Source organism: Ascidia mentula, chromosome 9 (assembly GCF_947561715.1).
Source record: "Ascidia mentula chromosome 9, kaAscMent1.1, whole genome shotgun sequence".
Taxonomy (NCBI): Eukaryota; Metazoa; Chordata; class Ascidiacea; order Phlebobranchia; family Ascidiidae; genus Ascidia; species Ascidia mentula.
Genome location: NC_138574.1, coordinates 14,698,613 through 14,722,083, shown reverse-complemented (window position 1 = coordinate 14,722,083; position 23,471 = coordinate 14,698,613). Strand labels below are relative to the sequence as shown.

General features: G+C 39.1%; 5 protein-coding genes and 1 long non-coding RNA gene across 6 annotated transcripts; 3 read left to right on the top strand and 3 right to left on the bottom strand.

The window, feature by feature from the left end:
- Positions 1 to 47: 47 nt before the first annotated feature.
- LOC145914675 (carbohydrate sulfotransferase 11-like) lies at positions 48 to 7,711 on the bottom strand. The gene is made up of 5 exons (XM_083002491.1): positions 7,640 to 7,711; positions 7,153 to 7,393; positions 1,367 to 1,578; positions 833 to 990; positions 48 to 424 (listed from the first exon to the last, which is right to left on the bottom strand). Exons 1-5 carry the CDS (start codon positions 7,709 to 7,711, stop codon positions 49 to 51), a joined length of 1,059 nt encoding a protein of 352 aa, XP_082858617.1. The 3' UTR covers position 48.
- Positions 1,913 to 2,587, top strand: LOC145913731 (uncharacterized). Its single transcript, XM_083001477.1, has one exon. It carries the CDS (start codon positions 1,913 to 1,915, stop codon positions 2,585 to 2,587), a length of 675 nt encoding a protein of 224 aa, XP_082857603.1.
- Positions 7,712 to 12,183: 4,472 nt separating the features above from the next.
- On the top strand, positions 12,184 to 13,212 carry LOC145913245 (uncharacterized). The gene is made up of 3 exons (XR_014403333.1): positions 12,184 to 12,320; positions 12,584 to 12,648; positions 12,887 to 13,212. It is a non-coding gene; the product is annotated as an uncharacterized LOC145913245 (long non-coding RNA).
- On the bottom strand, positions 12,489 to 14,971 carry LOC145913244 (serine hydrolase BPHL-like). Its single transcript, XM_083000835.1, has 6 exons — positions 14,305 to 14,971; positions 13,755 to 13,921; positions 13,500 to 13,653; positions 13,223 to 13,383; positions 12,861 to 12,967; positions 12,489 to 12,630 (listed from the first exon to the last, which is right to left on the bottom strand). Exons 3-6 carry the CDS (start codon positions 13,528 to 13,530, stop codon positions 12,540 to 12,542), a joined length of 390 nt encoding a protein of 129 aa, XP_082856961.1. The 5' UTR covers positions 13,531 to 13,653; positions 13,755 to 13,921; positions 14,305 to 14,971; the 3' UTR covers positions 12,489 to 12,539.
- LOC145913242 (uncharacterized) lies at positions 13,554 to 17,865 on the top strand. Its single transcript, XM_083000833.1, has 12 exons — positions 13,554 to 13,863; positions 14,048 to 14,150; positions 14,915 to 14,978; positions 15,036 to 15,129; positions 15,253 to 15,422; positions 15,637 to 15,774; positions 15,980 to 16,033; positions 16,099 to 16,192; positions 16,256 to 16,386; positions 16,441 to 16,554; positions 16,796 to 16,945; positions 17,404 to 17,865. The coding sequence occupies exons 2-12, from the start codon at positions 14,110 to 14,112 to the stop codon at positions 17,722 to 17,724; spliced, it is 1,371 nt and encodes a 456-aa protein (XP_082856959.1). The 5' UTR covers positions 13,554 to 13,863; positions 14,048 to 14,109; the 3' UTR covers positions 17,725 to 17,865.
- Positions 17,866 to 18,285: 420 nt separating this feature from the next.
- LOC145913243 (carbohydrate sulfotransferase 11-like) lies at positions 18,286 to 22,865 on the bottom strand. Its single transcript, XM_083000834.1, has 5 exons — positions 22,686 to 22,865; positions 21,413 to 21,653; positions 19,692 to 19,903; positions 19,111 to 19,268; positions 18,286 to 18,687 (listed from the first exon to the last, which is right to left on the bottom strand). Exons 1-5 carry the CDS (start codon positions 22,821 to 22,823, stop codon positions 18,312 to 18,314), a joined length of 1,125 nt encoding a protein of 374 aa, XP_082856960.1. The 5' UTR covers positions 22,824 to 22,865; the 3' UTR covers positions 18,286 to 18,311.
- Positions 22,866 to 23,471: the final 606 nt, after the last annotated feature.

Below are 23,471 nucleotides of genomic sequence, written 5' to 3'. Positions count from 1 at the left end.
CAATCTTGCCTCCACACTCCCATACGTTTGAATTGTTTCCTCGTGGTATTAGTCCTCCCATCCTCCTGCTGTCATGGTAACCACGTCAAATGTGTACCCGAAAAGTTCCATTTCCTTCTCGTAAATCCGCATTAACTTTTCAACTGTTTCCCTCCCCAGTTTCGTGAACATTATGCGAATTTTTTCTTCCGGTTTCGAATGAGACGCGGCTCTATTTAACTTCCGCATAGTGGCGTAGTTGAGTTTCTCCTTGAGAATCCAGTCAGCGCTTTTTTCAAATGTCTCCGCCTTCACGATGACGTCAAAGGAAAACGAACAGGGGTCACATGAGGTCGGGTTAAAGTGGTCGTCGAGGTTACTTGAGTTCATTCCGTGGTCGGCCACGTATTGCATGAAAGATTCCCACTCCATGAACGGCCCTCGTCTGGAAATAACACGTTTGGTTTGAATCGATTAACTACTACCAATGTAGAAGTGTTGCATGCCATTGCATGACAAGGCAGAGGATCGTTCAATCAATGTACGTAGCTATACAAGGGAATAACAATTACCCGACAAGTTGCAAATGACGATACGTATCTACTTTCTGACATTTGGATAAAAGTGACAAGTTCATTATTTCAGCAAAAACTCACACAACTGCCAATCAAAACATGTATGCTCTTCAAAAAGTATATTAAATGTTTTAATGCGAGCGGTAGGATTTTGGCTTCGCACTGTAACTAAAGGCGATCTTGATTTGCTGAAAGTGGTTGACAATAAAAGTTGAATGCGTGGTAGTTAAAATATGTTGGGTTCGGGAACAACAAAAAATATTTCAATAAACTCTCACCTGTTCCAACTTCCCTGTAGGTTGGGATAATTTTTCATGAGTGGAAATTTGTCAAACCAGCGGTTATAATAATACAACTTGGTAAACTTGTCCTCCCAACCCGATATAAGACGAGCGAATGGGTGGCGCACAGACATCATCCGGAGTGCATCAGGATGCTGAAAAACAGACATGACCTTGTGACCTTGGTTGCACGATACAGGTGATGAGTGAAGATTTTGCTTATATACTACATTTGAGATTTATCTATTTAGCTTTATTTTCCATGTTTAAGTGGCTTTTTAAAATTATGACTGGAATCGTATAAACGTACAAAACAGCGCGATCAAATTTCGTGGCGCAAAAACTGGGCTGTTTTGCTCATTTTGAAAACTACATCCTGATGAAGGCTACTGCAAAGCAACCGAAACGTTATACTCATAAATATTATTGCCGGTAGACCTTTTTTGTAGTAATATATGACTCGAATGCTTTCAAGGAAAAATCACAGCATAATTTATTACTTTAACACAACAAGATTCTTCATAAATTCACCGTGTACAGGTCAATTCTTTCTTGTTGCGTCAAATTCTCATAATATCTCAGATTCCCGAACACGGCTCGTTCGAAAAATGGGATTTTGTCTGCTACCTCGGGTTCGCGCAAGTGCCAGAAAACATCATTCCAACTCGAACTTCCTGACTTCAAGGTGTAGCACAACACCGCGTGTTTGTTTAAACTCACAATCGTCCGTTTCATAACTTTCCCTGTATTAAAATCATGCAACTGTAAACGATCTTGTGTTTTTGAATAAAAAAAGCGGTGTTTTTTGGCCATCGTTCGCAATACAAAGAGTCACTAACTTTAAATGAACTGTTCTCTTCTGATGGCACAAAAGTTACGTACTGTAGCGACATAATATGTTGTAAGGATGTGCCGTCGCGGGTTGCGTTGGTTTCGGTGCGTGTTTGCCTTTTTCGTGCGATTCTCTCACGTGTCATGTGTCACGCCATGTACGCATCATTCTATTGACTACGAATAAAGAGCAAGCACGCCACATTTTGGTGACCCCGAGCGTCAAGAAACGATATTTTTTGGACAATGCAGGATCAAGAAGAAGTACTACACACTGCTGTTTCTTTGAAACTACCCACGTTCTGGACTGAACAACCCCGAGTGTGGTTTCAACAAACCGAAGCACAATTTACGCTACGCAAAATATCTTGCGATAGAACGCAGTATTATTATGTGGTGTCAGCATTGGACCAACTAACAGCAAGCCGTCTTTTGGATCTACTTGAAAGTCCGCCTGAGCAGAACAAATACGCAGCAATCAAGGAACGCTTGCTTAGAACATTTGGACTTACGGAGTATGAAAGAGCTGCACGATTGCTTAACATTACCGAGCTTGGAGACCGATCACCATCGCAGCTCATGGATGAAATGTTGTCCCTGATGGCCGGTCATAAGCCATGTTTTTTGTTTCACTACATTTTTCTTCGAACCTTGCCAGAAGAAATTCGGCTCGTGTTGACAAAAGAGACGTTGGTCGAACCAAGGCAATTAGCACAACGTGCCGACGTACTTTGGAAGGCAAGAAACAGCGAGCAATTTTTTGTTTCAAAAGTCCGCAAGCGTGAGATGCCTTCAGCAAGACCTGCGCAGCAATCACGTAAGAACGGTTTCTGTTTTTATCACCAACGCTTTGGCGACCGTGCCCTTAAATGCCAGCAACCTTGTGCTTATCAGGAAAACTTAAAGGCCGGCCGTTGTTAACTGCAGCAGCGGCCGGCGTTCACAAGAATTTGTTTTTTCTATGGGACAGTAATTCACAACAACAATTTTTGGTCGACACTGGAGCAGAAGTTAGCGTTTATCCGGCTTCCAGTAGGGATCGCTTGCGTCAATGCAACGATTTCAAGCTTATAGCCGCTAATGGGAGCGCCATTAAAACATTTGGCACAAAAACAATTTCGCTCGATTTAGTTGCCGGCAAGTTTTCTTGGAAGTTTGTTTTAGCCCACGTGCCCAGGCCGCTTCTCGGAGCAGATTTCCTGCGCGCAAATTCCTTGCTTGTCGACCTAAGGCACAAATGCTTGTTAAACGCTCGTTCCTTTGCGAGTGCACCACTTCATTGCACCAATCACTCACCAATGCAACTCAACGCACTTTCGACAAGTAACAACATTTACGCACGATTGCTAACGCAGTTTCCTTCCATAACTACTCCCAAGTTCTCCGCAGCAACGCCAAAACATCAGGTAGAACACTATATTCCAACTGACGGTCCACCAGTTCACGCAAAAGCACGACGCTTGTCGCCAGAAAAATTGCAAATAGCAAAACGCGAGTTTTCTAAAATGTTGCAACTGGGTATTATTCGCAGATCTTCCAGTCCATGGGCATCACCATTACATATGGTGCCGAAATCCTCCGGTGATTGGCGACCGTGTGGTGATTATCGCCGTCTGAATGCTGCCACAATACCAGACCGTTACAATATACCGCACATTCAGGACTTTAGTTCTCGGCTTGATGGAGCAAAAGTGTTTTCAAAAATTGATTTAGTGCGCGGATACCACCAGGTGCCAGTTGCTAAAACCGACATTCCAAAGACAGCCGTCATCACCCCCTTTGGTTTATTTGAGTTCCTTCGCATGCCTTTTGGATTAAAGAACGCTGCTCAAGCTTTTCAAAGACTTATGGATTCTGTTTGTCAATCATTGGATTTTACCTTTGTTTACCTAGATGATATACTGGTTGCGAGTTCCTCGTTAAAGGTTCACCGCACACATCTCAAACAACTATTTCAACGACTTGCAGACAATGGCCTTGTCCTTAACGTGAATAAATGCGTTTTCGGAAAAACGCAAATTGATTTTCTGGGACATCGAATTGATTGCAACGGTGCACAGCCACTTCCTGACAAAGTTTTAGCCATTCAACGTTTTCCGCCCCCAACTACGATTAAGGGCCTACAAGAGTTTGCTGGTATGATTAATTTTTATCATCGCTTCATTCCTGCAGCTGCTAAAATCATGTCCCCAATCTATAAACAATTTTCTGGTAAAAATTTACAGCTGCAGTGGACACCTGAATTAAATGCCTCCTTTGCAAACGCAAAAATGGCTCTGCAACGTGCAACCATTTTGTGCCATCCGCAACCACGGGCTCCAACGGCATTAACCATCGATGCGTCGGATAAAGCTATTGGCGCGGTATTGGAGCAGCAAATCAATGGAATTTGGAAGCCGTTGGCTTTCTTTAGCAAGCATCTGCGACCCGCAGAAACAAAGTACAGCACTTTTGATCGTGAACTCTTGACGTTGCACCTTTCTGTTCGCCACTTTCGCTATTTTCTTGAAGGTCGCACGTTCACCGCGTACACTGATCACAAGCCTTTAACATTCGCTCTGAAGAAGCGGTCAGAACCTCTTTCTGCTCGACAGCAACGCCATTTAACTGCTATATCCGAATTTACAACGGATGTTAGACACATCGAGGGGAAACAAAATGTTGTTGCAGATGCATTGTCCCGGTCGTACATTGCCTCTGCAGACCAAGCACATCTTGACCTTGATTACAACGCCCTCGCTGCTGCTCAGCAAAGCCACGAAGTACAAGCATACCGCACAGCGTTTACCAAGTTAAAGCTTCAAGACATAAAGTTTGAACCCGGTTTAACGCTCTTATGTGACATGTCAACCGGTTCCCCTCGACCAATCATTCCACAACCATGGAAACGTCGTGTATTTGACGTGATTCACGGGTTGGCGCATCCTTCTGTTCGAACCACACAGAAGCTGGTATCAAGTAAATTTGTCTGGCATGGCATGAATAAGCAAGTTCGCACATGGGCTCAACAGTGCAATGCTTGCCAGAAGGCAAAAGTTGGCAGACACACGCGTGCACCATTGAAGCATTATCCTACAGCTGCAAGCCGTTTTCAACACATCAACGTTGACATTGTGGGGCCTCTTCCACAATGCCAAGGTAACAAATACTTATTCACAATCGTTGATCGGTTTACTAGGTGGCCTGAGGCTATACCTATGCCCGATGCTACCACAGAAACTTGCGCACGTGCTCTTATCCACCATTGGATAGCCCGATTTGGCGTTCCATCTCAAGTTACCTCCGATAGAGGTTCGCAATTTACATCGCATCTGTGGGCGACTGTTACCAACGTTATTGGTATAAAGCGCAACTGCACAACAGCTTTCCGCCCTCAGGCAAATGGTCTTGTGGAACGTTTTCACCGACACTTAAAAAGTTCCTTAATGGCCAGACTCAACTCTTCAAATTGGATAGATGAGATGCCATGGGTGTTGCTGGGAATCAGGGCCATGCCGAAAGATGATCTTCAATCCTCCAGCGCTGAGCTGGTATATGGCGAACCGATCGCTGTACTGGGTGATTGCATTCCGCACACCACCACTGCCGTTGAACTCTCGCAATTTCTTAAAACCGTTTCCCGTGTTCTACCTGTACCAATGTCCCGCCATCGAACTTATCGTACTTTTGTTCCTGATTTGCTTTTTACTTGCGAGTATGTGTTTGTTCGTAAAGATGGATACCGTCCTCCTTTAAATTCACCATATCAGGGACCTTTTCATGTTGTAACGCGCAACGACAAATATTTTGTGTTAGATATTTCTGGAACTCGGCAAACAGTCTCCATTGATCGCCTTAAGCCGGCCTTTATTGATGCAACACAGCCAGTTCTTACACCAAAGCCTAAAAAACGAGGCCGACCTCCAAAAAGTGCAAAACCCGCTTCTGGGGGGGAGTAATGTAGCGACATAATATGTTGTAAGGATGTGCCGTCGCGGGTTGCGTTGGTTTCGGTGCGTGTTTGCCTTTTTCGTGCGATTCTCTCACGTGCCATGTGTCACGCCATGTACGCATCATTCTATTGACTACGAATAAAGAGCAAGCACGCCACAGTACTTTTAATTTTTGCAGTTCTTTTAAATTCACATTGACCTGGCAGCAAGAATACCACCAAAGTTACGAAGGTTTAAATATATTTATTTTTTATTTTATTTGCATGAGAATACTGATAATGTCCTAAGGCCGAAATATATATTTTCATTGCTGAATACTGGCCTTATTTAAAGAATGTTGGGGTTATTTGTGTTTTGTTTGATTCACTTGACTAGAATATACAAAATCTCCACAACATTTTGTGCAAAACGATCCAAAATTTTTCCGCATTGTTCAACAAAAGTTGGCGGTCAAATTCAAACCTTCCATCAAACCCAATAATGCATGCGGACAAAACGTGACGCATCACAATATAATAAAAACCTTATGTTCTTGTATATTAGGGGTGGAAGGTATACACTGCCACGCAAAATTAAGTGTTGCTCACATTTCGGCGAATACATGAATAATTCATAACATTTTGTCGCCGCTGTGTATCAACATTCTTACATTAATACTGTCTCCCCTATCTATAACAATGGCGTAATTGTCCTTGGAAGAAAGTGCCTTTAAACCACCAAGCGGTTTAATGTGCTTGACTGAATGCAGAGTAATCACACTCTTTCAAAGATACAGTAACGGTTTTCTTAGTATTCACTGCATACACTATGTGGCTCTGATGACAAATATCTGGATTCGTCGCCACAGTTTTGGTGGGGAATGCACATGCATGTCAAAATGGCTTGGTGAATGCTCGTTAAAACGAAACTGTGTATTTAGTGTTAATATACTGTTCTCTTTATCTTTGGGAATAATTATGCAATATTACAGCAATGCCCACACGTATACTAAACTGTGGGCAATAATCCACACACATTTAGAGTGATAAAGCAGCCATAATTACTGAAATAATAGGAAGCAACATTACACAAAGTCGTATCTTGTAAGCGTTGATCATCCACAACTTGCTGTGTTTCCAGCATGCTGTGGGTGCAGCCCTGAGTATTAACTCAATACAAAAGCCGCAATCGGTTGGCAGTAGGTTATACAGGAATGCCATTTACATTGTGGGCGTCGTTAAGTTTAGGCACTTGTAACCTGTGTTGTCCACAGACGTTCTTATTTGTACTGTGTTTTAGTTCCAACAATGTTTAGTGCAAATTAGATCCGTCTGTTTGCCAATCTACTTAGTTTGCCATTCTCAAACAAAAGATCATGTTCAGAAGTAGCACAGGTAGCTACCATAATGTTATCAAAATTAAAGCTAAAATCCCAGGTTAATTCGCATTATGTCCATATTTTCCTTTCCGCATCGCTGGCCACCCAGCCGTCCATGCAGACGCCATTACAAACCAATGTCACGTGTCGTTTGCAACTAACCAAGTTTTGATGTGTGAAAGGATGACGTCACTCACCGATACGGGTGTTGTTGAACTGAACTTGCTTGAAACCCGGGTTGTAACGCGCACACACATCGTCAACCTTTGCTCTCCTTCGAGCGAATCTGGCCTTTACTTCCCAGTACGGGTCGTTTAAAGTTGAAACCAACACTTTTGGAATATCACCGTGCTTGATTGAAACTAGTGTGGAGTTGACGGTGTTTGTGGAAATCAAGGTTTTTGCAAGTTTGCTTGTTGAATCGACCGTAATAAGTTCCTGTAAACGAAACAAGTTCTTAATGTTAGTTAAAACAATTGAATATCGGCCGTTCGGTGAAAAATGTCGAAAAAAAATAATAATACCAAGAGCAATCAACTGCTCTGAGACGAGGAAAAGGCTGCTCTGGATGTAACGCAGAAATTCCTAAAGAGTCACGACGTAGTTGGTTCGTCGTTTTGGTTTTCCAAGAGTGTCGCGATACAATATAAATGGAGAAAACTGTTTTTAACAAGTCAAGTTTGCCGTAAATCTTTCCAAGTCCGTACCAAGTGTAAAGGATTGAGAACTACTGGTGTAACGAGTTGTAGTGGCCATTGTTCTGTTTCATTCTTTGCATGTCCAGTTATTTCCAATTTTACCAACATCAGGTTCTCGGGGAACCGAGGAAGTCAATAAATAACTCGTCATAGCCGTTGTTTGCAAAAGGCCCCATTAGGATTATTATCCACACCACACAAATATTACTTATTAAACTTTTTTACAGTCTCTTTGTTGGCGCCAAGACTTTCCAATAGGCGGAAAGTGACAACTTAGCTTACAACCAATAGCCAAGACATATCCCTTATATGCCTTCAACTGTGACTTCAAATGCAGGAAATGCTATAGCCAAGATACATGTGTTGCACTATATGCCAACAACTGTGATTTCAGCTATTACATTTTTCAATACATTAAATTTAATTTGTTGCATGGGCAGTTTTGCCAGTTTCGACATTGCTATTTCCAAAAGAAGTATATTATACAACATTTAAAATCAAAATTAGCCACAATTAATGCACAGTAAATTAAATAGATCAAGGTAAAGTTTAGGTTGGGGCTTCTCAAACCATGGGTAGTGAACCCAATACTATTTGGATTTCGTATTGGCATCTCTCCAAACTTGTTGACAAGAGCCACTTGAAAATTGTAACAAAATGGTTTGAGAAACCTTTACCAGGCGCTTGGCAAAATATGGGCCGTTTTTGTGAATTTAATTGATGGTAATTTGCCTGCTAATGAACTAAGCAATATTATACGTTTAAACTTACCCTTTGATCCAACCTCTCGTCTCGTTTAACACGAAGTCGCAAAGATTCAAATTGTAGCCTCAATGCGACGTAACAACTCGTCATAATAAATAGAACAACAAGAATAAACGCTTTTGATTTTCGCCGAATCACAATCATCTTTTAATTGGAACCTTTAAACTCTATCCTGTTCGCAAAACACTTGCTCAATAAATACGTTTCGATTGCATTACCAGCAGGTCTTGTTCAGCAAATTCCGTTAGCGCTCGCAGTAACATTAGCACACAGCGCCTTTTGACACCACTGTATCTGACGTCACATTTCTCGTATGTTATGTTGTGTTTACGTGGCATCTGTATTTTTATTAACGTCGAGTAATACGCCACGAACCCATTTCAACATACGGCGGATAACGCGCTGTTTATTGTATGCACGGAAGACAGCTAATTATCCGGCTATTCAAATTACGTGACCCTTCCATCAACACAGCTGTCTTTTTAAATGAGTCACGTATCAGTCCGAACCCAAACGACCCTGTATGCGTTTTCTATATAAGCCACACATCTTTGGGCAAAACAGGGGGAGTCATATAGAGTCACATAGAGAAATATAGAGTCACAGAGAGAAATATAGAGTCACGGAGAGTCGCATAGAGTCATTTTAAGTCAAGACATTAAGTCGATAATTTTCAAGACAACAGACATACATTTTAGTACGCGTGGTTTGTAACGTTTTATTGTAATATTCGTGCGACTGTTATTTATGCATTAAACCGACAGATTAACTTTGGTTTAGATAGTAGCCTTTTTATCAGGAGTCAGATATACGGCAGTGTTAATATTTTGTGTAGACGTTTTAAAGAACGCCCTACATAAATTTGGTGCCACCCAACGACGTGATATTTGAACGGGCATTTAAACCTTCTGATTTTTAACCATGTCAAACAAGTTTTTCAGACATTTCTCGATGTTCTCCATCAAGGACAAAGATCGAAACAAACATTTCGAACAATAATGAGGTATGACGTTTGTTTTTCTCTTGATTTTATGCGCCTGATTGTGTAAGAAAATGCCAAACTGCTGTTAAGTATGTTTTGTCAAATGTCAAACCGTTTTTATAGTTATAAGCATAAGCCTGACCGTAGTGGTTATGTCAATCTCATTTTCGTTGATATTATGATGTTGTAATAACGCTTGCATCTCAATAAGTTTACGTCACACGCGAATACACTTTGGGAAGTGTTTTTTAGATTTAATTAAATCATGTCCGAAACGTTAGATTATTTTCTTTAACATACGTCACTGCTGGCAACTTAGGGTTGATTGTGGAAAAATGGTCATAACATTGTCTGCTTAGAAAGTCCTCACGGAGGCATGACGTCAGCTAAGGGGCCTGACACGTTATTTCTTACATTGCGCAAACGAGGTCGCCCAGCCTGCATGCATTTTTTACTCATTTTATTTTGTCCCTCATTAGGAGAAACCCTCGTACTAGCTTAGGGGTTGTTATGGCTATTCGAAGCAAGAGATTACTAATTAACAGCTTTCATGTATGATTTTTCGGCCCATTTATTAATTGACATGAGCTTAATGCAAATCTAAATCACCACCGTTTACGTCTGTAAACACAAACATTTCCTTCATGTGAGGTAGCTGTAACGATATATCGATTTGCAACGAACCGCCTGACTTTACCTTGTGTCCCTTGTAAGTAACTGCCAGAATCGTTGAAGGAAATTGTATAACAGTTATTCTAGATTCGACATGGCTACGTGTTTCCAAAACGTTAATGTTTATGTAATTTTTGAACTTGCTGAAGGAAAATAGCAGGAGAAATGCACAAAATGACGCGAAATTGGTGTTATAATGCAAAAGCATTTGGGCAAGCGCGACATCTCGCGACCGTGTCCCCTCGACACAAACTGAATCCTTTTTTATTCACCGAGCAAAGACTCGAAGAGCATATAATTGCTAGTCGCAAGGCAATTAACACGCCACATTTTTCGCAAGTGATCAGACGTTACAAACTTGATTACTGAGCACTGAAGCCAGGCTTGGGAGCCGTAGGTGAAAAAATAATTCGCAGTGATTAACCTACGAAGTTCCAAATGCACTGGTAAAATTAAAAAGCGACTTATTTTACAGACCGCAGAAGGCATTCATCACTCTCTAAAAACTGCGTGTCTATACAATGCAATGTGGGAGATTTGTGCATACGGCCAAGGCGCAAGTTACATTTCACATTTGCAAATCCTTTTTAGCCCACACTGACCGTCAAACTTTGCCAACTCTGCTCAGTACAAAAGCTTGTTCGTTTAACTAATTGGGATTTTTGAACACACGCCTCATGTCGAACCTATCTGTATTGGTATGCACGACCTTAACGGACAGTATAGTTACTCACAAGTTATGATAATCGTGTTGATTAATTTTTCGCTGTGACGATATTAGCGCTATAGAGACCTCACATGGCAGCAATAAAGTCCCTTATATGACTCGTAAACACGAGCAATTCAATGTCACTCATTCATGTCCCCTGCGCGTCAAAGTAGACAACAGACAGAATATCTTGATGTACTATATTATAAATTTGTTTGTGAATTATAACTTTTATCTGTTATGTTTTGTGTTTAGGCCTAGATATAACGGCAGGATGTTCGAGTTTTTTTTGACAGATACGAGCAGATCATTAAACGTTGATGATTACGTTCGAGTGTTCACAGCACGGACATCTCAGTATGTACGTTTGACAACTCAACAATTTCCGACGGTTTCCGGATTTCGATTGACGCATATTTCGACGGCGTACGCAATCTTTCAACTTTCAACGATCACCACCGTCTATACTCGTGCGGGAGTAACAACTGCGATCTATATACGAGTACAACCAGGAGTTGAACAAGGAAATCACATCAAAAGATATGGACAATTCGCAACAAGAACAAAAAATTCAATCTATCAAAGGACAAGATTAATGTTGAGGAACCATAAACACTTGTTCGGAAAACATTTACGAGGACGGGAGTTTTTATGTATATGACGTCACATTTCTCGTATGTTATGTTGTGTTTACGTGGCATCTGTATTTTTATTAACGTCGAGTAATACGCCACGAACCCATTTCAACATACGGCGGATAACACGCTGTTTATTGTATGCACGGAAGACAGCTAATTATCCGGCTATTCAAATTACGTGACCCTTCCATCAACACAGCTGTCATTTCAAATGAGTCACGTATCAGTCCGAACCCAAACGACCCTGTATGCGTTTTCTATATAAGCCACACCACTTTGGGTAAAACAGGAAGAGATATAGAGTCACAGGGAGTCATATAGAGTCACGGAGAGTCGCATAGAGTCATTTAAGTCAAGACATTAAGTCGATAATTTTCAAGACAAACAGACATACATTTTAGTACGCGTGGTTTGTAACGTTTTATTGTAATATTCGTGCGACTGTTATTTATGCATTAAACCGACAGATTGACTTTGGGTTAGAGAGTAGCCTTTTTATCAGGAGTCAGATTCGTCAGGGCTTGTGTGATTCAGTCATACATCACTCAACCGTAACATATTTCGTCGGATTTTTTTTCTTTAAGCTTGTAGCGAACATGCCAAAATTTCCTTCATAAAATCTATTATTGTGACTTGGGTTCTAAACAAAAGTAACTCGAATTACGTGAAGCATGTTTTCAACGTTTTACTGACACGTAAGGACATTGTTATGGTTTTAGCACGTGCCTTGCTACGTTTAGCCTGGCTTTAGGGCCAGGTATATTATGATATGTAAAGTGACTTTTCGTTCTTTTATAATGTACCTGCGGCCTGTTGTGATGACGTAATAAAACTTCGCTGAAGACAGCACAGTTACTGTGATCAGCCTTTAGGTTTTTAAAAACCTTCTGGTATGGAACAGGTAAAAACATGTTTATCCCCAAATATGGCGCATTGACATTACCAATTTATCTTGCAATGGCCCTTATTTTTATTGGAGTAAAAACGCAGTAAGAGCTAAAATTATATTTGACAAGTAGCCAACAATTGCATTTTACTATTTGTCATTTATTTTGCCACACAAGTTTTTTAAGTGTAATCGAAGGTAGGCTACATTCAATGGTTATACGAGATGAACTTTTCAAGTGCACACAAATTCTTCAACCATTGCATTGAACTTTGCAGGATCCTTAAGATGAAGGTCGTGATTTCCATTTTCCCAAGCTTTGAGTCTGTGAAGAATATTAAAGGTAACTGCGATAAATAAAATATTAAAGGTAACTGCGATAAATAAAATATTAAAGGTAACTGCGATGTAAAAGTCAAAACCTACAAAATCTTACAATTAACCAAAGATCTTTAGAAAATTTTGACAATAGTTTCTATAAATCGGGCAATAAATTTACTTAGGTCACACATAGTTGTTGTATGCGTGCAGTACATATGTAAGCCTTATGACCACCTGGCATTTTTTATATGTTTGCGAAGATATTCAGCATGGAAAAATGGAACATATTCATCAGCTGTTCCGTGAGCAACCAGAGTTTCCGCCTTAATCTTCGGCAACTCCTGTCCGGCATAGAAACAAAATTTTCACATTAAACAATTATTATTTTGATGTTCGCATAATGGAACACGTTGTTGTCGTTTTTAAACTTTGACAATAACAGTCAATATCTGCTTAATAAAATTTTTATATTGCCTAAAACGTGGGTATATAAGATAAATTATTTGATTTCATATCTTGTGTGGATAATAGTCTGTAACACTATGTTAACCATACAGCTAGTAATGCGTAATTTAATTAAAAACCAACAGGCGTACGTTTCTGTAGAGATCTGCCTCGCCATTTTCATCTTTGTTTTCTGCCAGTTTAAGCATACACGTTGACCACTCTTTTGTTACAGCTACCGTGTACTCTGACCCTTCTAGTTCGCTAAGGGGTTTACCCGAGAGGGGAATTCCTGAAACTTGATCCAGAATTCCTAAAAACATGCATCTAGAATATCAGGATGTGCTGTTATTCTAACGAGCACGTGGCAACAGGGTTTTAGAGTAACCATTGCTTATACTTTGTGCTCTACAGATTAGACTATTTTACCTTTTATAACTGCACTGTCTTCATCTGTCATATACGAGTTTGCGCCCCAGATGATTATCTTTTTAACCCGGTCGGGATATTTCGCAGCCAAGATGGCAGCCGAGTTACCCCCATCACTCCAACCAAGCAATGAATAATTTTCGAATCCTAGAGCCTTCGGATGAAAAGTGCAATGTTGCAAAATTTACTTTTACTTCATACAAAAAAAATATATTTTTATGATAGTTTGTTGCTACAACGAAGTTTTTCAAACACCTACATTAACCCAGCTGCGTCATTTGCATCGCGGTAAAGAAAATCTGGTGGCGTGTCTCTATCAGGAGGCCTCGACTTGCCTAAACCTCGAGGGTCAATTGCAACGATTGTGAGTTTGTCCCGGTTCAAATTCTCGAGTTGTGGGCCAAAGTGCTCTCTTGTGGTGCCTTGAAAATATAAATTTAATTGCTGCTTGTGTTTACTTTTATCACTGTAAGAAAATTGAGAAAGGAAAGCAATGGAGCCAATAACGTAGCTGCAGACAAAGCCATTGTTTTAATCTAATCTACTAGGTCAAAACAGTGGCCCTGTATGCAGTTAACTATTGGAAAACGCAGTGTATTGCGGATGGACTATGGTGGGATGGGTGGTGGTACCCAACCTTAGGTGGTTTTGGTAAGTTATTGACATTTCATATTTTTCGTTTTTTTTGCAACGAAGTGGCCAATATCACGAAACTCTGAATTATCATAAATACCACACGTAACACTTGCATATTTGGGTGAAAAATAACGTAACGTTAAAATTATATACATCCATATGGACTTGCCCATTGCCCCTGGCATAAGCAGCACAACGTGGTCTCCATGTCCAACTTTTTCGTAATGAATTTCAACCCCATTCACCGGCACCTTTCCTTCAGTTGCTGACATTTCAACACAATTTTCCTCTTTTTATTAACTATCCTTGAAAAAGAGGTACAAGTTATTTTGATAAACGCCTCTCCATGTACTATTAAATACTCATAAGCTGGGCTGTTCCTGAATGTACTACTGCTGTCTGATTAGGCACAAAGCACTTCTGCATGTAAGCTAACAAGTTTATGTCTCAACACCATTGTATAAACATTTCGAAAAGCCTCTGTTCATCCCGTAAGATCTGGCTAACTAAGACTGCAATTTCAAGCAGTTTTATTTATGATAAGCAATGTGGAGCCAATAATATGAATTTGTGTATAAGCTGCAGCTTACCATAATGACCTTAGAAACACACTCTAGAATATATTTTAACACTGGTATAACTGTTTTTTTTGTGTATAATAATTAAACTTCACTCCTAATAAATTGGTGTCACTGATATTATGACTATATCAAGCTGGAGGCTACATTCTGCCACAATTATGGAACTGGTCTGGTTTAACTGCTGTTGATTATTTTCAGTAAAATTCAAGTAGAAATATCGGCTGATAATTTTCCAACCAAGGATTGTGCGCAATCTGAAAAGGTAAAAGGGAATAGATTTTTAAAAAAATGGTTTCAATAGAATTCATTATCCCTGCAGTGGATTTCTTCAATGGAAGAGGCAGTATTGAGCTTGGAGGAAATTGCAGAATCACTTAACACACAGCTTGTTAAGATTTACACTTTTACATATGGTAAGTGCAATTAACATTGGGATAGGTTTTTGCAAACACAAAATTCATAATTTATTTTGTCACTTTACCCTTAAAAATAGATGTTTCCATAAATGTGGTAACATACATGTAATTATTTTGTAGAGGCCAATAACAAAAAGATATACTGGGACAACACAAGCACACCGTATGTTATCCTTGCAAGGGAAACCTACATTCCAGGGTTTCAAAGACAATCATTTAGGAAGCAAAACTCTATAAAAGGTGCTCATTCATTGTCTCTATTAAAAGTGGAACGATATCCACAATATCAGGTAGAAACCCTTGATTCTGTTACTGTTATGTACAGTTATTTTAAACAAATTTTGTGTGAAATATCAAAAAAATCCTTGTGTACCTCTGTGCCCTAAACTAATGCTATGTTTAATTGTATAAGCAAGTTAGACACCAATACTAGGCAAGTAGAAACAGCAAAATAGAACAGTGTTAATCCATATTGTAAATGTAGATGGTTTTATTTTTTTGTAGCTTAAAGTGGACACCCTATACTACCGAACACATGCAAGCAAAGATATTAAAAAAGCGTTGTTTACTAAAGCAGAAATTGTCGCAGAACTTATGTATTGTGTTAGGTTTCCAAAATCTCTGAATCATCTAAATGTACAGGTAGATAAAAAATCTTTACAATTTTTGAAAAAAAATCTTAAAAACCGCTTGTGCGATTTTGGTTGAATTAAGTTCTAGTCTCTGTGTTTTGCCACTGTCTACATAAAAGCAATTAAATGAGTTATTTGAAAACGATGGGTAACACACAGTGTACTGTATTGTAATACAACGGTGCTTAAATAAATGCAGCATGAAATCCTTTTAGAACGGAAGCAACTTTGAAAGAAATGAATCTTTTTTATCCCCATTAATTGTGAAGGTATAAAGTGATTCTATGGTTTTTAGTGGCCATGTCTACAACTTTGCCTAATTATTTCTTCTTAGAATGTAAAATCATTTGAAGAAGCAGAAAAAGTAATTGAAGAATTTCAATCTTCTACAAAATCGAGATTCATCTACTATAGCAATGAAAAGTTTGGTGAGAAAGATTGGATAACACTCTAACAACATACATTACACCCAATTTTAAAACTATTTTTAGATGTTTCAAAATGCAAAGTCCGATGGGATAATATGTTAATGCCATTTATCATAATTCAACACAAACAACTTCTTTGTCAACATGGAAAAGACTACAACAGGGTTAAAAATGAGTCAAGAAAGTTAAAACCGGTATTTGGACGTAGTTTATTTTCATTGCCTTTTTTATTTTTGAGTTAATTTTAGAATGAAAATCCCTTGAGTGCTTCAGCGAGGAAAAGGAGACAAAGAGGTTCCAAAAAAGTTGGGTGCAAAGCGAAAATCAGGGTAATGCACAGAATCGAGTTTCCACAGTTTGAGGTAAATGATTTTGCTCAAAAATATTCAAAACTATAATTATCTATTCTTGCAATGACACATTGTATTTTTTTGCACATAAAATGTTAAACTGGGAAAATTTGTTAAAATAGTATGTTGTTACCAGGCCTAGGGATATTGTATTTTGATTGATCTGTACTAGTAAACATTTTATTCACCCACGTTTCGTCTGCTATTCAACTAGCCTTTGATCAAAATTTGCTAAAATAATTTGGATTCACAGATTTCTGCAAAGGACTCCTTTGAACAAACACAGAGAGGAAAGCTTATCCGACAAGCTCTAACAGATTGTGATCCAACTTTATTGAAACAAACAACTTTTAATGTTTTTCTGCCTCCAAATGATCACCACACTGGGCATGATTTAACGGAGGTACGACCACATGTTATTTCTGGATGCGACAAAATAATTTGTAACAATCAAAACGTTTAAGCTTGCACAGTAGAACCATGTGAATAATACTTGTGATCCGTAACGGCGATATTTGCTTGAAGTAAAACGGTGATGTGTGTCATATTTGTTGTGCGCTATCTGTCACGTGGCAAACGTATGTATTACCGAATTTAAGGTTGATTTTTGGCACGCCCTGTGCTTGTTATACCCACCTCTGTCGCAAAGTGAATTTTCTGATAAACACGTTTTTTGTCATAATAGATAAAGCCTTCTACATATTCCCCAGACAAACATACTATGTGCTTAGTAAAAGTAACTGATTTGTTATTTGCTTTCCATAAAAAAAACTTCTGCATTTTGACCATGTAAGATATGCTGGGATTAGGTGTGATTCACACCGTGTGGGATACGTCGTTAAATCGTCTTTTTCTTATCAGGAAGCCACGAAAATCCCAACTGAATTTGAAGATCTGACGACAGCGGAAGAAAAATTACAAGAGAATGTTTATATTCAAGTTATTGCAAACAAACTCGACGAAATAAGAAATTTAACAGCGGGAATGGACAACGAAAAAAAACTTTCTGAAGTTTTGAGTGGACTTGAAGCGGTCGCTTCTGTGGCCTCGAACTCACAAAAGGAGGGCACGGCGTCGACGGATCTCAAGCGGAAACTACAAACTCCCGAAAATAATCTTGGAAAAAAATTGTTAATATCCCAAGACTCGCTTGTGTGCGCTTTGAACATCGAAATACCGTGACGTCATGTGTTGTGATTTTTTTTCTCCTTCGTTATTCTTTTATCGCAAGTAAAAATATATTTGAAAAACAACGGATAGATCAGTTATATTCGAAGGAGCCCACAGTTCGTCCTGGGCAATATCTACATATGGACCGAACGGCCACAACTTGAAGGCAGTAGGTGACAACAAACATTTAAACACACATTGACGTACATATAACAAACCAAACATCAGCGTGTGGTCGGTCTAAGGCAGGATAGATAATACCTTAGCAAGAAGTCCAGCATACAACAATTAAATATATGAGTAAAAGACCTTTAAACATATCTGCATTTCATTTTGTTATAGTTATGTATAAAAATACGCAAACCTTACGAAAAAGTTACTCTTTGAGGGTAAAGTTTACAACCAAGAAAACGTAAATACTCCTATGACGGCATATTAAAAAATATATTTCCCAACCCCTGACACAGTAAAATTTTTATTGCGTGAACTAATTTCTCCTATATATAAAAAATGCAGTAAAATGTTTGACATTTTGCACCTTTCATTCAATCCAATCTCGCCTCCACACTCCCATACGTTTGAATTGTTTCCTCGTGGTATTAGTCCTCCCATCCTCCTGCTGTCATGGTAACCACGTCAAACGTGTACCCGAAAAGTTCCATTTCCTTCTCGTAAATCCGCATTAACTTTTCAACTGTTTCCCTCCCCAGTTTCGTGAACATTATGCGAATTTTTTCTTCCGGTTTCGAATGAGACGCGGCTCTATTTAACTTCCGCATAGTGGCGTAGTTGAGTTTCTCCTTGAGAATCCAGTCAGCGCTTTTTTCAAATGTCTCCGCCTTCACGATGACGTCAAAGGAAAACGAACAGGGGTCACATGAGGTCGGGTTAAAGTGGTCGTCGAGGTTACTTGAGTTCATTCCGTGGTCGGCCACGTATTGCATGAAAGATTCCCACTCCATGAACGGCCCTCGTCTGGAAATAACACGTTTGGTTTGAATCGATTAACTACTACCAATGTAGAAGTGTTGCATGCCATTGCATGACAAGGCAGAGGATCGTTCAATCAATGTACGTAGCTATACAAGGGAATAACAATTACCCGACAAGTTGCAAATTATGACGATACGTATCTGCTTTCTGACATTTGGATAAAAGTGACAAGTTCATTATTTCAGCAAAAACTTACACAACTGCCAATCAAAACATGTATGCTCTTCAAAAAGTATATTAGATGTTTTAATGCGAGCGGTGGAATTTTGGCTTCGCACTGTTTGTATAACTAAAGGCGGTCTTGATTGATAAAAGTGGTTGACAATAAAAGTTGAATGCGTGGTAGTTAAAATATGTTGGGATTGGCAACAATAACAAATATTTCTATGAGCGTTCTCCTCTCACCTGTTCCAACTTCCCTGTAGATTGGGATAATTTTTCATGAGTGGAAATTCGTCAAACCAGCGGTTATGATAATACAACTTGGTAAACTTGTCCTCCCAACCCGATATAAGACGAGCGAATGGGTGGCGCACAGACATCATCCTGAGTGCATCAGGATGCTGAAAACAAATACATGACCTTGTGACCTTGGTTACACGATATGAACAGGTAGTGAGTGAAGGTGAAAATATGCGTGTATTTTGGCTGAAAACCCAATTTTATTTTTGATTCATCCATTTAAAATCTATTTAGGCTCTTTTTAAAATTTATTTTCCATGTTTATGCGGCTTTTTCCAAATTATGACTGGAGTCGTATAAAAGTACAAAACAGCGCGATCAAATTTCGTGGCGCAAAAACTGGGCTGTTTTGCTCATTTTGAAAACTACAGATGAATGCTACTGCAAAGCAACCGAAACGTTAATACTCATAAATATTATTGCCGGTAGAGCTTTTTTGTAGTAATATAGGACTCGAATGCTTTTAAGGAAAAATCACAGCATAATTTATTACTTTAACACAACAAGATTCTTCATAAACTCACCGTGTACAGATCAATTCTTTCCTGGTCTGTCAAATTCTCATAATATCTCAGATTCCCGAACACGGCTCGTTCGAAAAATGGGATTTTGTCTGCTACCTCGGGTTCGCGTAAGTGCCAGAAAACATCATTCCAACTCGAACTTCCTGACTTCAAGGTGTAACACATCACCGCGTGTTTGTTTAAACTCACAATCGTCCGTTTCATAACTTTCCCTGTATTAAAATCATGCAACTGTAAACGATCTTGTGTTTTTGAATAAAAAAAGCGGTGTTTTTTGGCCATCGTTCGCAATACAAAGAGTCACTAACTTTAAATGAACTGTTCTCTTATGATGGCACAAAAGTTACGTACTTTTAATTTTTGCAGTTCTTTTAAATTCACATTGACCTGGCAGCAAGAATACCACTAAAGTTACGAAGGTTTAAATATATTTATTTTTTATTTTATTTGCATGAGAATACTGATAATGTCCTAAGGCCGAAATATATATTTTCATTGCTGAATACTGCCCTTGTTTAAAGAATGTTGGGGTTATTTGTGTTTTGTTTGATTCACTTGGCTGGAATATACAAAATCTCCACAACATTTTGTGCAAAACGATCCAAATTTTTCCGCATTGTTCAACAAAAGTTGGCGGTCAAATTCAAACCTTCCATCAAACCCAATAATGCATGCGGACAAAACGTGACGCATCACAATATAATGAAAACCTTATGTTTATTAGGGGTGGAAGGTATACACTGCCACGCAAAATTAAGTGTTGCTCACATTTCGGCGAATACATGAATAATTCATAACACTTTGTCGACGCTGTGTGTCAACATCCTTACATTAATACTGTCGCCCCTATCTATAACAATGGCGTAATTGTCCTTGGAAGAAAGTGCCTTTAAACCACCAAGCGGTTTAATGTGCTTGACTGAATGCAGAGTAAATACACTCTTTCAAAGATACAGTAACGGTTTTCTTAGTATTCACTATGTGGCTCTGATTACAAATATCTGGATTCGTCGCCACAGTTTTGGTGGGGAATGCATATGCATGTCAAAATGGCTTGGTGAATGCTCGTTGCAACGAAACTGTGTATTTAGCGGTATTAAGCTGTTCTCTTTATCTTTGGGAATAATTATGCAATATTACAGCAATGCCAACACGTATACTAAACTGTGGGCAAAAATCCACACACATTCAGAGTAATAAAGCAGCCATAATTAGTGAAACAATTGGAAGCAATATTACACGAAGTCGTATCTTGTAAGCGTTGATCATCCACAACTTGCTGTGTTTCCAGCATGCTGTGGGTGCAGCCCTGAGTATTAACTCGATACAAAAGCCGCAATCGGTTGGCAGTAGGTTATACAGGAATGCCATTTAGATTGTGGGCGTCGTTAAGTTTAGGCACTTGTAACCTGTGTTGTCCACAGACGTTCTTATTTTTACTGTGTTTTAGTTCCTATTTAGTGCAAATTAGATCCGTCTGTTTGCCAATCTACTTAGTTTACCATTCTCAAACAAAAGATCATGTTCAGAAGTAGCACAGGTAGCTACCATAACGTTATCAAAATTAAAGCTAAAATCCCAGGTTAATTCGCATTATGTCCATATTTTCGGTTCCGCATCGCTGGCCACCCAGCCGTCCATGCAGACGCCATTACAAACCAATGTCACGTGTCGTTTGTAACTAACCAAGTTTTGATGTGTGAAAGGATGACGTCACTCACCGATACGGGTGTTGTTGAACTGAACTTGCTTGAAACCCGGGTTGTAACGCGCACACACATCGTCAACCTTTGCTCTCCTTCCAGCGAACCTGGCCTTTACTTCCCCGTACGGGTCGTTTAAAGTTGAAACCAACACTTTTGGAATATCACCGTGCTTGATTGAAACTAGTGTGGAGTTGACGGTGTTTGTGGAAATCAAGGTTTTTGCAAGTTTGCTTGTTGAATCGACCGTAATAAGTTCCTGTAAAGGAAACAAGTTCTTAATGTTAGTTAAAACAATTGAATATCGGCCGTTCGGTGAAAAATGTCGAAAAAAAAATAATAATACCAAGAGCAATCAACTGCTCTGAGACGAGGAAAAGGCTGCTCTGGATGTAACGCAGAAATTCCTAAAGAGTCACGACGCAGTTGGTTCGTCGTTTTGGTTTTCCAAGAGTGTCGCGTTACAATATAAATGGAGAAAACTGTTTTTAACAAGTCAAGTTTGCCGTAAATCTTTCCAAGTCCGTACCAAGTGATAAGGATTGAGAACTACTGGTGTAACGAGTTGTAGTGGCCATTGTTTTGTTTTATTCTTTGCATGTCCAGCTATTTCCAATTTTACCAACATCAGGTTCTCGGGGAACCGAGGAAGTCAATAAATAACTCGTCATAGCCGTTGTTTGCAAAAGGCCCCATTAGGATTATTATCCACACCACACAAATATTACTTATTAAACTTTTTTACAGTCTCTTTGTTGGCGCCAAGACTTTCCAATAGGCGGAAAGTGACAACTTAGCTTACAACCAATAGCCAAGACATATCCCTTATATGCCTTCAACTGTGACTTCAATTGCAGGAAATGCTATAGCCAAGATACATGTGTTGCACTATATGCCAACAACTGTGATTTCAGCTATTACATTTTTCAATACATTAAATTTAATTTGTTGCATGGGCAGTTTTGCCAGTTTCGACATTGCTATTTCCAAAAGAAGTATATTATACAACATTTAAAATCAAAATTAGCCACAATTAATGCACAGTAAATTAAATAGATCAAGGTAAAGTTTAGGTTGGGGCTTCTCAAACCATGGGTAGTGAACCCATAACTATTTGGATTTCGTATTGGCATCTCTCCAAACTTGTTGACAAGAGCCACTTGAAAATTGTAACAAAATGGTTTGAGAAACCTTTACCAGGCGCTTGGCAAAATATGGGCCGTTTTTGTGAATTTAATTGATGGTATTTTGCCTGCTAATGAACTAAGCAATATTATACGTTTAAACTTACCCTTTGATCCAACCTCTCGTCTCGTTTAACACGAAGTCGCAAAGATTCAAATTGTAGCCTCAATGCGACGTAACAACTCGTCATAATAAATAGAACAACAAGAATAAACGCTTTTGATTTTCGCCGAATCACAATCATCTTTAAATTGGAACCAAATTTTCTAATATCCTAAATAGTCTTTAAACTCTATCCTGTTCGCAAAAAACTTGCTCAATAAATACGTTTCGATTGCATTACCAGCAGGTCTTGTTCAGCAAATTCCGTTAGCGCTCGCAGTAACATTAGCACACAGCGCCTTTTGACACCACCAAGTGCCACGTATCCAATGGCGCTTTGGAGCCGTCGGCCCACTTAACCAAGCAACAACACACTGGTGCATTCCTCTATCTTGCGTAACAGCCTTTGTGTTCCAAATTTAAACACGGGTAAAAAAACTTTTTATCCATATTAGCAAAACAGTGGCCGTCTGTTTCTGTCTGGCTATATATATATGTTCTCTTTTTGATATTTATTATTCTAATGCATAAAAATTCAACCTGTCCTGTCACTGATGTTCCACCTAAAAATAACCCCAAGACTAGGTTGTCCAACCCACCCTTCCCTGCTAGCTTAACAATAAGAACAACTTTACGTAATTGTGTGAAACAATACATATTGTTGTAGATATTATGATGGCATAACATAGTTTTTGTAATTCACAGGAATTGCTCTTCTGGCACAGGTTTCGAAAGTAAAAAATCTTACAGTAACGATTGCATTAATACTAAAAAAATAAAGCATTGTGTT